General features: G+C 44.4%; 1 protein-coding gene across 1 annotated transcript; it reads right to left on the bottom strand.

Moving 5' to 3' along the window:
• Positions 1–955: 955 nt before the first annotated feature.
• LOC133829036 (uncharacterized) lies at positions 956–1714 on the bottom strand. The gene is made up of 2 exons (XM_062259007.1): positions 1239–1714; positions 956–1166 (listed from the first exon to the last, which is right to left on the bottom strand). Exons 1-2 carry the CDS (start codon positions 1503–1505, stop codon positions 1002–1004), a joined length of 432 nt encoding a protein of 143 aa, XP_062114991.1. The 5' UTR covers positions 1506–1714; the 3' UTR covers positions 956–1001.
• Positions 1715–14246: the final 12532 nt, after the last annotated feature.

The raw sequence follows: 14246 nt of genomic DNA, 5'->3' as shown, positions 1-14246 counted from the left end.
GTGAGATATCAATAAAGGAATAACGCGAACTAAGTTTTTAAAATCAATGTCCTGGATATAACCAGGTCCTAAAACTTAGAAGTTTATTCAAATTGATTGATCGATGTTTTTCTTAAAAAGCGCGATATATCAATAAAGGATTAACGCGAACTAAGGTTTTAAAATCAATGTCCTGGATATAACCAGGTCCTAAAACTTAGAAGTTGATTCAAGTTGATTAATCGATGTTTTTCTTAAAAAGCGCGAGATATCAATAAAGGATTAACATGAACTAAGTTTTTAAAATCAATGTCCTGGATATAACCAGGTCCTAAAACTTAGAAGTCGGTTCAAATTGATTGATCGATGTTTTTCTTAAAAAGCGTGAGATATCAATAAAGGATTAACGCGAACTACGTTTTTAAAATCAATGTCCTGGATACAACCAGGTCCTAAAACTTAGAAGTTGGTTCAAATTGATTAATATATGTTTTTTTTCCTAAAAAGCATGAGATGTTAATCATAACACCAACAGAAACTAAGTTCTCACCAAATGCGTTAAAGAGGAGAAACAATAAAGTTAAACCACAAAAAATAGATATAAATAGATCAAAGTAAATTTGAGGAAACCAATTGTCTTGAGGATAAAAACCTCGTAATATAAAATTACAAAAAAATAATAATAATAAGAGAAAGGAGCAAAAGTCCTAAGCCCCACCAGGCCGCTCCGACGAAGTCACCCCTTCGGCGTCCTGCTCGACAACAGCAGAAGTCTCCCCAGTCTCAGAGGGCGCCTCTTGTTGAAGTCGAGCCTTGAACTTCTCTAGGAAGGACTCCCACACCTCCGGCCCCAGGAAGGAAAAGTCACCATCCTGGTTGAAGGCCCAGCAATGATACAGCATGGCCTCCATGGAGGAGCTGGAAAATGCCCTCTCCGCCACAAGGGCGACCTTGGTAGCCTCAGCCTCCAGCAGCTTGGCCCGAGATGCCTCCAGTTCGGCCTGCGCAGCAACCAAGGCGGCCTACGCGACCTTCTGGCTTTCCCGGGCAGTCGCCAGGGCAGCCTTGGCATCTCGCTCTTGTTGTTGAGTAGACATAAGATCGGCCTTGGCAGTCTGGAACTCGCCCTTGACCTCGTCAAACCTGGCCCAGGACCGAGCTATGCTTCGATGTAGGGCCAAAGCCGCCTGCAAGGTCAAAAGATGATAAGCCATGTGCTCTAGAAAAAGCAAGGAGAACCATTGATTAAGCAAACTTACCGTGAGGGTCATCCCCAGTGAAGACTCCATAACGTTCTCGGGGCTCCTCGTCTCGATCTCCCGCAGATCCTTTGGGGTGGCATTGTAGCAGTGATCCACCATATAGGTCGCGGTTTCATAAACCGTCCCTCGAAAGGCCTCGGGAATTTTCTCCAGGGCCTGAGTGTTGACTGGGATGCGCACAGTGGGAACCGGAGCTGGCAAGGTCCCGGTTGGTACCTCCAGTTCCCATTTAGAGACAGGAGGCCGCGAGGGAGGTGGGGCCATCTTCTCTATGGCGGGAGTGGGTGGAGGCACCTTCTCTGTGGCGGAGGGACCCTGGCCCTTCCCCTTGGCAGGAGACTTGGAACTGGTCCCGGGGGGGGGGGGGAGTTTTCTTGGTCAGCCGAAGCCTCTTCACCAAGGGTCCAGACGACCCGGAGGAAGGATTTCCCCCTTGAAACATGGATCGCAGAATGTTGTCCCTGGGCTGTGACATCTCCTCACCTGAAACAAAGCCAACAAAGCATCAATATGCATGTAAAAATATTTGATCGCAAAGAAAAAAAAATCTCTAAAGAATGTATTGAAAAAGGTCCTACCCTCCGAGCTAGAGGAGGAATCTATTGTCACGACCTCCAGCCGCGGAGCTTCTACGGGGGATCCTAAGATTATAACTTCACGAATGAGAGGGGGCTCTGGGTCCGGATCCGTCTCAGGACTGGACTCCTCTACGTACTGCCTAAGCCCCGGAGCTACTATACCCTCCAGAAAGGAGGGCCAAGACCTAAGGTTGGTCCCGTATTCCTCAAAAAAGGCCGACCTAAAGGCCAGGGTATTGTCTACGACTACAGTGCCCCTAGGGCGGCCAATGTCATGACGTAACACTAGCTGGTCAACGCACTGGAGTAGAGTTATGTTACGATCTGGGCGTTTCGGTGATGGTGAACGAGTTGGCTGGGGTTAAACCTAGCAAGCCGTAGGTCTGCGGCAACTCTGTCTAAATCCTTAAACAAATATGGGTTACCTTGGCCGGAAGGACCGGCTGCTGCCCCGGACTGGACCCGCTCCGCGTTGCCCCCTGGGCGACCTCAAGAGCCTGCTTCCGACACACGAGCGGCACCTCGTCTTCCTCGTTGTCATCCGCGGCCCCCTCCTCGGGGATGGGCACCATCTCACGAGCTACTGGGGCGACTCGCGGCCTCCTCAAGGCCAGAGTCTGGCCCGGGGAAATTAACTTGCACACTAGCTTCGTCTCATCAGACATGAGCTGGTGGTAGTCTTTTTCGCTTGGAGGGAGCCTCGCCAAGGTTTCGTATTGACCCTCGAGGGTCACTGATTTAGTCGTCCTCGCAAAAATAGTTGCACGATAATATTTAAGTCAATACGCATGGAAAGAAACAAGTCAGCGATGATTTTGTGAGCTGAGGATAGAAAGAACTTACGAGGACGATTGAAGTAATGGTGTTCGCAGTTGTGGAACCCCGTCGACATAAAGAACTGGTCCTTGAAGTCATTGGGGTGGCTGGGCAGCTCGATGACTGCGGCAGAGTTGGGAAAATGGGTCAAGTAGTAGAACCCGTCACCTCGCCCTCATTGATCCGGGCTGGCCTTGAGGCAGAAGAAGTAGAGAATGTCCGCCGGTGTAAGGACCTCCCATTCCTGCTTCAGGAACAAGTACCTCAGCCCCACTAACAGGCAGTAGGAGTTAGGGGGGAGTTGAAAGGGGGTCAACTTCACGAAGTTCAGGAAGTCCGCGAAGTACTGGTCCAGGGGAAGAAAGGCCCCGGCCTTGAGGTGTTCGTCGCTCCAGGCCGCGAACTCCTCGTCGAGCGGTGCGCAGCTCCGCTCGCCCTCAAGGGGAGGACGGGCAACAAGAGCGCCTGTCCCTATCTCGATGCTGTGGGAAAACAGGATCTTGTTGACCTTCCCCTGAGTTGTAACTTTTGAGGCGATCCTCGAAGAAGGCATCAGGTCCCACCTCGACCTCTTTCTCCACGGTGGGACCGAAGTGGGGGATAGGAGAATCTGCTGCCACCTCCTTCCCCTTGCTGGCCTGCTGGGAAGACGAGCTGGCGGCACTCTTCTTGGGCATATTCTTCCTGGGTCCCATCTGGTCGCCTAGCAGACAAATATGAAGAAAGCTTAGAAAGGCGACCTAAAAATAAGAAAGGGAATCTAGCGCGAGGAACGATTTTCCTTACATGGGCTGAGGTAATCTCAACACGCGCCTGTGCTCCCAACGGGTCCCTGATTGCTCGGGATCCGTGTGTCAGGAGGGTCAGGATAATGCTTGTCTTTGAGGGAAAGTTTCAAAAGCAAAACCGCCTGGGAAGCGTGACCCCTAAGCTACCCGGTTTTGCACCCCAGAAACTTGTTGCCTTCCCCTCTCCAAACAGGCATTTCATGAGATTACCCAGAAAAATCCCCCCATAATTATCTTGTCTTATGCGTCATGTTCCTAAGCATTCTCTTTCCTATGGTCGATACCCCTAGGATAAAAAATAACAAACAACCTACAGTGTGCAACTAAAAAGGAGTCTACCTAAACAAAACAAAAAAACGGAAACATTTGAACATACAGCAGGCAGAGGACTTACAGAAATTTTTGCTGTATGAAAGTCGAAAAGGGCGTTGAAGTCAGAGTCCTGGTGGAGCCTTTAGAACTGGAGTCACGGAGAAACCTTTGTATCTGAAACTCATGAACTTCTGGGACGATAACCGAAAGAAAAATGGGTTTTTAGGCTAAGAAGAGAGACGAGAGAAGATGAGGAAAATTTTCAAATAAAGGGTGGCTCATGCGAAAGGTGGCCAACCTTATATATACGTAAAAGGCAAAGGAACGAGGGTCATCCGATCATCTTAATGCGGGATACGAGGGTCACAACTCGAAAGACGAAACAACGGCCGAAGATAGACTAGGCCATTTAATGCGATTCTCGGAAGACGGACCGTCACCAACCACGATGCTCCACGTATGCGATACCAGCGCAATAGGCGGAACATGAAGAGTCGACAAGGAAGCCTAAAAGCCCCCGCTATGGCCCCAGGTGACGTCACGTGCCATGAGCAGGGGCTTAGGGGGAAAATGTACGCCCTAAAAATCCACGGGTTATTAGCGAGCTAGAAAAGGGCATAATTCTATCAGCCACGTGGAGGCCACCTACCCGGAGCTGCTGTTACGAGTCTCCACCTCTTTAGCTCAAGGTAGTCAAAGGTTTAGTAAGAATACTCGAAGGCATCGGGTCAGCAGTGTGGACACCACGAGCTAGATCTACATCAAGCTCGAGGTACGACATAGAGCTGACACCCCCGAACATTTATGAAGTCAACCACGCAATGTAAACGTGCGCATATCAGACATCACGTGTCTACTCCATTCCTGAATTCTCAGACACGCAGCATAAACGTGCGTGTTCAAGCACCCCACGACTGGTTTGGGCCATGCGGCCCATTATCCCCCTTACCTATTGATTAGACAACACTTCATTGTCAAGTTTTAGGAATTAATCATAAGGGTCACAGAAGTGACATGATGGGTAAGAAGGTCACGGGATGACCCCCTTTACCAACACCCAGGTGTCCTCTCCCTATAAATATGGAGACCCTGGGCGTTGGAAGGGGTTGGCGTCTAGTTTGTAAAGAAACACCCTGTAAGGAATACGAGAGATATATCAATAATATTGACTGGTGGACTAGAGGGATTTTAACCTTCGAACCACCTAAAAGGAAATGAGTTATAACCTTCCCCCTATACTATTTTCACCAGTTTGGAATATAAATATTTACATATTACGGTTCATCATCTAGCACTAATCCATCCCGTTTATTCGTATAATTTTCTGTTGCCGAAGAACCGCGTCAACAACCATTTATCTCGAACAGTAAGAAATCGTAATTGAAGTGGTTGTTAATCTTATAATATCGGACCTTATAGCGTATTTTTCCAAGTTGAAACATAGCAAGGCTGAGAATGAGGTAATCCCCATGATCTTCTTGGTTGAAAAATACATATGCACCTTTTTTTAACTATTCGACAACTTTTAGGTATGTGTCTCTCATGTATATTTCATCCGCATTTTTGAAGTAGGGCCTCACTGGATCTAAGTGTGGTGGCAGTTGAGAGGAGAGGTGTGTCTACTTATGTAGGTGTTCTTAGCATCTGTATGGCGTAACTTCTTGATAGCCAGATCAATGCACAAGATGAATTCTTGGAGATGATAAAAACCTAAGAGGAACTTCTTCAAGGTTGAGGTCATTGACTCATTCTCTGTGTCATTCTCATTCCACCACAAAAATGGCCACTTACAAATTCTCCCCATGCGTGCCTATCCTTATAAGTTTTCACGCACCATTATTTTTTATGTACATCATACTCGTCCATCAAATCTTTCCATCCCATTTCAAATTCTTCTTGAGACATGTACTTGTACATTAGCCTGATGAATTTTCTCTTGAAACCATTATCATGGACATGTTTGAAGACATTGTTACATATATGCCAATTACATGAACGATGGATTGCTCCTGGAAACAACAAGTTAATAGCACTAGTTGACGATAAGAACTCGTCAGCTAAGTTAGATTAAGGATTTTCTGAGTTGTAAAGGAAATGAACTTAAATCGGCCGATCTTCCCATAAACTTTCTGATATTTCTAAGAACTTAAAATGTGAATGTTAGAATGGAAAATAGAGAATATGTAGAAAATATGTGCATTACTTTTCAATGGCTGGTTCCCCAGTTTCAAAATTCAAGCCCCTCCTCAGGTGAAGGGAGGTCATATTTATAGGAGAGGGCTATTGGCTCATTGTACATGGTGGTCTCGGGGACACAAGGCCCTGCACATGCAGACTATAGGTGGCAGTGGTGGTGGGAAAGTGGTGGTCGGCTCTGGTACATGCTAGGGGTCTGCGGGAGCACCTCAACTTTAGTACCAGATTATATCCCCACCATTTTTCCAGTACGAATGTCAAAGGTTGGCTGGGGAGGACCACGTCAGTTACCTTACTCATGCCACCACTACTTGTCTGGCGTGGAGATTAGGATCAGACACCTGGGGTCTTCAAGGTCGTACCCTCGTACGTACTTCGTACCTGTACGATCTCTTTGAGTCATGCGTAGGTTTTTATCCTCACAAGGCACCTTATTCCTATGACCTTCAGGTATTGTAGTCCTTCTAGGTCATCATGGAGGACATGGGTCCAAGATGAATGGGAGGCAAGATCCTCGCGAGACACTAGGGCGAGGCGGGGGTCCGTGTACAAAGATATGCCTCGCGAGATGCTAGCGTGAGGCAAAGGTACGTGGGTGAGGTCGTGCCATGTGAGACACTGGCGTGAGGCGGGGGACCATGGGCGAGCCCGTACCTTGCAAGATGCTGGCGCGAGGAGGAGGTCCATGGGCGAGACCGTGCCTTGCGAGATGCTGGCACAAGGCGGAGGTCCGTGAGCGAGGTTGTTCCTTGCGAGATGTTAGCGTGAGGCAGAGTTCTGTGGGTGAGGTTGTGCCTCGCGACACACCAGGCGCGAGACAGTGGTCCATGAGATGGCCTTGCGAGACCAATGGCACGAGAGGGGCCATTATGGGCAAGGCATGCACCCCCACGGAACCCTCAGTGCAAGACGTGACGCTAGTTGCAAGTGGTGATCCTACGTGACCTTTGGCACAAAACGAGACTCTGTAGGCGAGGCGCGTACCTCGTAATGCCTTTAGTGCAAGGTCGAGCTTGGTGGTTTCCATCCCAAGCCTATATTTTGAGGGGCACGAGGCGGGGGCCTTGTGTAACTGAAATTTTGGCATCCACACTCGCTCCCAGTCTACGGGAGGGCCTTAGGTGCTCTGGTAGACTTTTCGGTATGGTGTCTTCAAACCACTTGTGTTGTTAGTGTATTTCTTTGCTTTGGTGGTGTGAAGTAACACACTTTGGGGTGGTGATCCTCATGATTCCTTGAGGGTAAATGTGAGCCTATCATTTGGCTTCCGAATCCCAATTCAGGTGTTTGGCTTCATTCTTGACCATGGATCAAATATTGGATTCAATGGCTAGGATGAGTTTGAGTCTCCTATAAATAGGTCTTCTTCTTAAAGACAATTAATACACTCATTTCTCTTAGCTTGGTGGTGTTTTAGTCTTCAAAGCTTCCAAGAGGTGGGTGGTTCTATTCCCCACAAGAGCACTTTGTTTTTTTTTTTTTTTATGTATATAGATATTTGTATGTCTATTTGGGGACTAAAAATTGTTTCTTTTTATCCCTTTCTTTTTGTAGGCATGTACTTTTGACCCTAGGTACCTTTGCAGCCTTGGCGGTGTGCAAGTTCACCTATTCAGGGAATAACTTCACCTTTCTCGTGTTCAGTGGGTCTAAATTAGCATTGTTTGGGAATGGTCGTCTCGGCTGGAGCACCTTATGAGCTGAATTATGCATTTGCACCCATTAGCACGTATACCCTCCATTGTATCCCGCAGTTAGTTGTTGAGATTGGTTAAATATAATGGTCAAGATATTAACACGTTGAAGTGCAAAACACTTAACGATTTTCACTTAAAGAGAAGTGATAACATGATATTGTGTAGAATGTATCTAAAAGTGACTTTTATGGGTCTAAAGTGATACAATGAGGTATCCAAACATTCTCAAAAAAAATTAGTAGCATTTGGAGCAATTTTAGGAGCATTGGAAGGGTCCAAAGTCAGAGAGGGTGGCAATACGTCACCCCATAAGTGGTGTAGCATCGCCAAAATGCGAAGGGCTTCAAAACCCTAGCAAGTGATGCATCGCCTGCTAGTAGGTGATGTATCGCCTGACAGGCGATACATCGACTGGGCAGTCTTTTAGGGTCATACAATTTACGTAAAATGCTCCAAATGATATGTTTTAAATGCTTTAATCCCATTGGTTAGACTAATGATGATACCTACACTATATATATGGGTTATTAGAGTTGAAAAGCCTTGATCACACTTTCCAACTCTTTCTCTAAAACTCATTCTCTCTCTAGCCTTCCAAGACCAGAGTTTTCTCCAAGAAACTCATCAACCTTGCTTGACTTGCATGAGTTTCAAGGCTTGTTAAATCCCAAATCCCATTATACTTGGATGAAACTTCAAGCAGTTGGGAAGACTTGGAATAGAGATTTTGGACAACAATATTCATATTGTGTATATGCCTTAGAAGTTCTCCAAGTTTGAAGATTCAAGTTGCTCAATACAAAGGTTGTATCTCTCTGACCCTTATCTTGTATTTTGTCATTCTATTATGTTTTTCATTGTTGCTATAGATTATTAAATCTATCTAAGTTTATCTTATCATCATTTAATTAATGATTTTCTTATACTCAAGATTAACATTCATATCATGAACATGTTTTTTTGATTATCAAGAATTGTGCACTCATACTTTAAATTTGAATCTTGATTAACATCTAGGGTTTGGAATATTGCATTATTATCATTATTCATTGTTGATTTGCAAAGTGTAAACCCATATATTCCCAACAATCAAAATCTGTAATTCTAATTACTTTCATTTTGCTGTTTGCATAATCAACAATGATGGAAATTGGTTTATCTTCTACAACCTTCAAATCCTTGTTTCAAGATTTGGTTTGTGTTAGACACATAACCATGAAAGATAAAAGAAAGTTCTATTTGGAAATGCTCTACAATAATGTGGATATGGATTCAAAGTATTCATCAACAAAGGATGATACAACTCAATGGGATTACATGCTTAAGGAGATTGGTATCATCAAGTTCATTATTTCTAAATGTGTATATTTCAAGAATTTGAATGAAATGTGTTTGTTGCGTTTTTGTGAGTTTGAGATCATTGTTTATATTACGAGTACAATGGTGAATGTTAATAAAAAATTCAAGGGTTATTGTTGTACTTGTTTTGTTTGTAAAGTTATTGATCATCATATGAGATATGATAATTGTAAAATTAACCATAATGAGATTGGGGTCAATACAATTGATGATGAGATCTTTGTGACCTTAATTGAATTTAATGCATTCGATGAGGAATGTATGATAACCCTAAAGAGAATTGACATGGTTCATGCATGTAGTGGAAAAGTAACTAACCATTTTGGAACACTCGGGGTAAGGCAAAAACATCCTTGGGTACGTAGGGTGGATACAAGTCACCCCAATTACGAAAGGAAGATCATCCAGATTTTTATTGGTCATGGGACGATCCTTGAACATGAAACACCTCTTTCTATGAGAGAGATAGTAAATGTCGAATGGTCGATCGTCTTGATTACAGCAAAGCAAAGTACAGGAGAATAAAAAATAATGTCTTGGAAAGTGATTTTCATCTTGTACAATGGGCCAATCATAGCAGCATACCGATCGAATAGTGTTTGAAACAAGTTGCATCAAGTTAATCCGGATGATCGTAAGCACATGCACTAGGAGGGAAGGAATTGGGAACTGAAGAAACTCAAGGTGCTTAGACCCAATAACAATTTCATCAGGGGCACAGATATCCTCGAAGCACCAACTTTTGAGTTCTTCTTCACTCAATGACCTGATGGTGATGTTTGGAGGGAAAATGCATATGCGTTTCAATTCACTTAATGCTTCTACATATTTTTCGTCGAGGGATTTTGGACTCTTCGCAGGATTGTTAGCAGAAGTCGATGACAAAGCCTTGGTCTAACCCTTGCTTGAACGTTTTGAAGCCATGATCAAACAATTACTGAGTGGAAAAGATTATTTATAAGAAAAGAAGGACGGAAGTGTAGCATCTCGGAATTTTACTTAGCTAGATAGTAGTAGCTTGTGTTGTAGTATTTTAGTTTTCGTGGTTATTGGTTCAAGCCGACATTTAGTTGGAAACTCATAGAGATAGTTATGGATTTTATAAGTTTATCCTATAGTTTAGAAATATTAATTTTAACATAAGGTTTGATTATATAGTTGGTCCTATAAATGATATTTATTATAACCTAAGGTTTAGATAGAATAATTAAGAACATGACACTTGTCACATGTATGTTTATCAAGGATTTTAGATGAATAAATTAATAAAGGATAAACCTAGGAAGTCTAGAACCTTACCTCAGCTGTTAGGATCACGTTTTACTCAGTCAAAGTGGTTTAAACAAATTCAAGTGTGCATAAATGTGTTTGATATATCAGCGTATGTTGATATATCACACCTATATGGGGTGATATATCGCCTATGATTTGTATGGAAAACACATCGACTTCGCACAAACGAAAGCACAAAGGCTCATGATTATGGGGTAGGCAATATATTGCCTATAGGGGGCGATATATCAGCTCCCTCTATCATTTTTGAAAATCTTTGGAATCCAAGCTAGAAACAACCCTCAACAACTTGGACTTGCTCTTGAACGTTTTTGATCGAGTTCTGGGCACTTGTTGAGCAGAAAATTCAATTTTTATTCATTTTAAAAGGCGTTAGTTTCACTCCTTGAACTCTATAAACAGGACCTAACACTCAGCCATTTGCTTCATCATTCAAGCATTTTTCAATGCCTCCCAGCTGCTAAGTTCGTTCTAGAGAGAAACACTAGGATTTTGGGGTTAAAAGCTTTCAAATCTAAACACTTGGGAAGTAAGATAAAGTTTTATTTTAGTATTAAGGTGTATATTGAAGTTCTAATCTATCTAAGGTATTCTTTATCCTCAGGTTTAGTTCATTATAGTTCCTCTTATTATTTTCATTTTCTTCCAAATCCTAACTTGTTGTAATGGCTTTTGGTTAGGTGTTTGATTCCTTGAAACTTAAGGTTTTCGGTAAGTTCTTATCTTGATAGTTTAGATCTCCTTTTCATCTTCATTTTTTTAGAAAACTTATAGATCTTACTGTTTGGTTTTAGGAGTTTCCAATCCCACTTTTGTCTCCAATATCCCAGTATTTGGTCAGGAAAATAGGTTAGATTTTATGTGTTATGATTATGTTTATATGCTATGTGTATGTATGTATGTATATGTTTTATGTTGTTGTCGCTTGGGAAATATGGTTGCTTAGATAGCAAATAAGCAAATCCCAAGATTTTTATCATTATCGTTGTGAATGCCAAAAATCTTCCAAGGAAAAAAAGTTCAGGTCCCTTATTGAAATAAATGGCTAAGGGTCACTTTGTCATCCCATCGGGGTCGAACCTATGGGTCTCACAAGACCATAATCTAAGAAACACTCCCATGTCGCGAGGCTCTCAAGGGTGATGTCGCGAGGGCCCAGTCGTGTTGCGAGGCCAAGGTGCAAGGTCGTGTCATGAGGGCCTGATCCGTATGCCCATCTCACGAGGTGCCTACCTCGCGCATCCATCTTGCGAGGCTTCCCTTGCCTCGCGCGTGTCTTTCGAGGCCGTGTTGCAAGGGCCTCAACGACCTGATCTGTATGCCCATCTCGCGAGGCGCCCCCTGCCTCGTACATCCATCTTGCAAACCGCCTGCCTCGTGCATGTCTTACAATGCCGTGTCGCGAGGGCCTCATCTGCCTGATCCGTATGCCCATCTCTCGAGGCGCCCCCACCTAATGCACTACAACCATTCCACTTGCCAGGCATCCACGCCTGGTGCCATCGAGGGATGGTGGGCCTCACGCCTAGATATCTTCAAGGAGCTATGGGACTCACGTAGAGCAAAGAAGACACAATTATGGATGAGACTCTGGCTATGCAAGGTCCGACACCCCTCTATGCATCAAGGGGACCCAGGCTACCCTACTGAAGAATCCATAAGTCATTCAACACTTAGCCAAAGACAATGAAACTTGGAGCAATGGTGTATCTTGGACATGTAAGAACAACCATCAGGTGCATGGTGCACGTACGAGCACGGGATGTACGACCATATGGATGACAGAGGCATGACTTTGACATCAGTATCATACATGTAGTGGTGGTACGAATTAGTACAAAGAATGGAGGCACTACTTGCACGTCTCTAACCATAAACAAGGGCCAACATCACAGCCTTCTGCACCACTACGTCTAGTGCCACTTCCCTGAAAATGTACTTATGTATAATTTTTTCCTTCGGGACAACAATGTATAAGGAGCCATTAGAGCTCCATTATAAATAGACCTTCACCCTTCCAGCAAAGGGGTCGGAAAAGGGGACATTGTAACCAGAGACTATTGAGTAATACAAATATTTTCCCCATGTTCACTCTGCAACTTGATTCTAAGTCCATATCGCCATCCTAAGTTCTTCTACACTTCTTTACCACTCTTTGTTTACTCTTAAGCTCATATGTTTTCTGATCTAACTTGGTTAACGAGTTCTCACCGTCAACAGTTTGGCGCCATCTGTGGGAAGGAAGACTATCAAGTCGTTGTTCTTCCATCAATTTTGGCAAGAAGAAATGCCAAGGCATTCAAAACGCCTACGAGAATCTCAGGATGTTGAGATCCACCTTGACGGAGGCCAACTAAAACCCTCCAGAAGAGACCCTCCACCACCTGAGAATGTAGGTATTCCAGGGGAACATGCAACCCCTGGAGAGGAGAAGGAGGCATCACTGTCGGCAATCCAACCTAGGGGAGGTCATCATGAACCGTCTACGACCCATGTGGGTGGCCTGAGTATGCAACCTCTTCCTCCACCACCTAAGAATGGAAATATGTCAGAGGAACATCCAACCCCTAGAGAGGAGAATGAGGCATCACTCCCGGCAGCCCAACCTAGGGGAGGTCATTGTGAACCATCTACGACCCATGTGGGTGGCCTGAGTATGCACCCTCCTCCTCAACCACCGATTGAACCACGCTCCGGCCACCAGGATCCATGCCCTTCTTTGCATAAGCCTGACAATAGTTTGCGGATGGACTTTGTGAATCCTAGCTCCAGAACTCGATTTTACAAGAATGAGATATGCGAGTAGCACATAAAAAATCAAAGGTTGGAAGCCACAATAGAGAACATGCCGGAGGTGTTGAATGACTTGCTGGAAGGGAGGTCAAGCATGCCCCTTCCTCAGCATAGGAGAAAAAAGCATGCACGAGGAGAAACCACCATACTCGTGGATGGTGAGAAAACTTAGCTCTCCACTTGTTATACCCCTCACCCAGAACGCAAGGAAGATTATACACCAGTGGTGAAACCATAGGTGCGAACCCAAGAATACCCCCACAAGAGCTTCACCTAACATGAGGGAGAAATTTAACCAGAGAGGGTCCGAGGTAAAAACCACACCCCCCACAGCTCCCCCGAGGGACACAACCAAAGCAAAGGTTTAGTCTGAGAACCCGCAAAACTCCTTAAGAGAAAAGAGGAGGGAACTAGACACTGAAATGCAAAGCCCTTGAGGCAAGATTATCACTGCACTTGAGGGACACAGAGACGACGAAGAATTTGGCCATGATTCGCCCTTCACAAGGGAGATCCAGGTTGAGCAACTCCCCACCAGCTTCAAAGAGCCTCGCATGACTCCGTACGAGGGTACTACGGACCCAAAGTATCACTTAGACTCCTTCAATAAATTGATGAGGTTAAGGGGGGTCAACAGTAGAGCAAAGTGCCACTGCTTTGTCGTTACACTTAAAGGAGTTGCGTACAAGTGGTTCAAGAGGTTAAGGCCAGCAACAATTCTCTGGCAAATTTATTCAGCAACACCATGCAGTCCGTGATTACGTTATGCCAATTACTAGCCTCGTTAGCATAAAACAAGGCTAGAATGAAAGTCTGAAGAGCTATATCCATAGGTTCGATATAGAAGCAACAAAGTTAGGAAGTTCAAATAAAGCGGAGCTCAAGATGGTTATTACAGCCGGAGTTCTTCCAGGAAGCAAGTTATGGGATAACATGCTTAAGAGAGAGGTTACAAACTTAGATGACTTCTTCGAAAAAGCACAGAAGTATATACGTGTGGAAGAGGGCCATAAGAACTTGCATGTTGAAGGAAGCAAACCTTCCTCCAAACACCCTTCTACCAATACGTCTAAAGATTCCGTGTAGAAGAGAACGTTGTCATAGAGGAGTCGCTGATCAAGTTGAAAATTGGAAGAGGTCTACAAAAAGGCTTCAAATAAGAAGCTAGTGGGA

The sequence above is a fragment of the Humulus lupulus genome, chromosome 4 (assembly GCF_963169125.1).
Source record: "Humulus lupulus chromosome 4, drHumLupu1.1, whole genome shotgun sequence".
Classification (NCBI taxonomy): Eukaryota; Viridiplantae; Streptophyta; class Magnoliopsida; order Rosales; family Cannabaceae; genus Humulus; species Humulus lupulus.
Note: the sequence above shows the minus strand (reverse complement) of the source record. Positions and strands in the feature narration are given on the sequence as shown.

Bases quoted from the DNA above. Each gene is read 5' to 3' on its own strand.
- LOC133829036 (XM_062259007.1), bottom strand. From the start codon at position 1,505: ATGGCCCCACCTCCCTCGCGGCCTCCTGTCTCTAAATGGGAACTGGAG. The intron at 1,167-1,238 runs GTAAGTTTGCTT...TTGACCTTGCAG, and splicing joins CACTGGGGATGACCCTCACG to GCGGCTTTGGCCCTACATCG.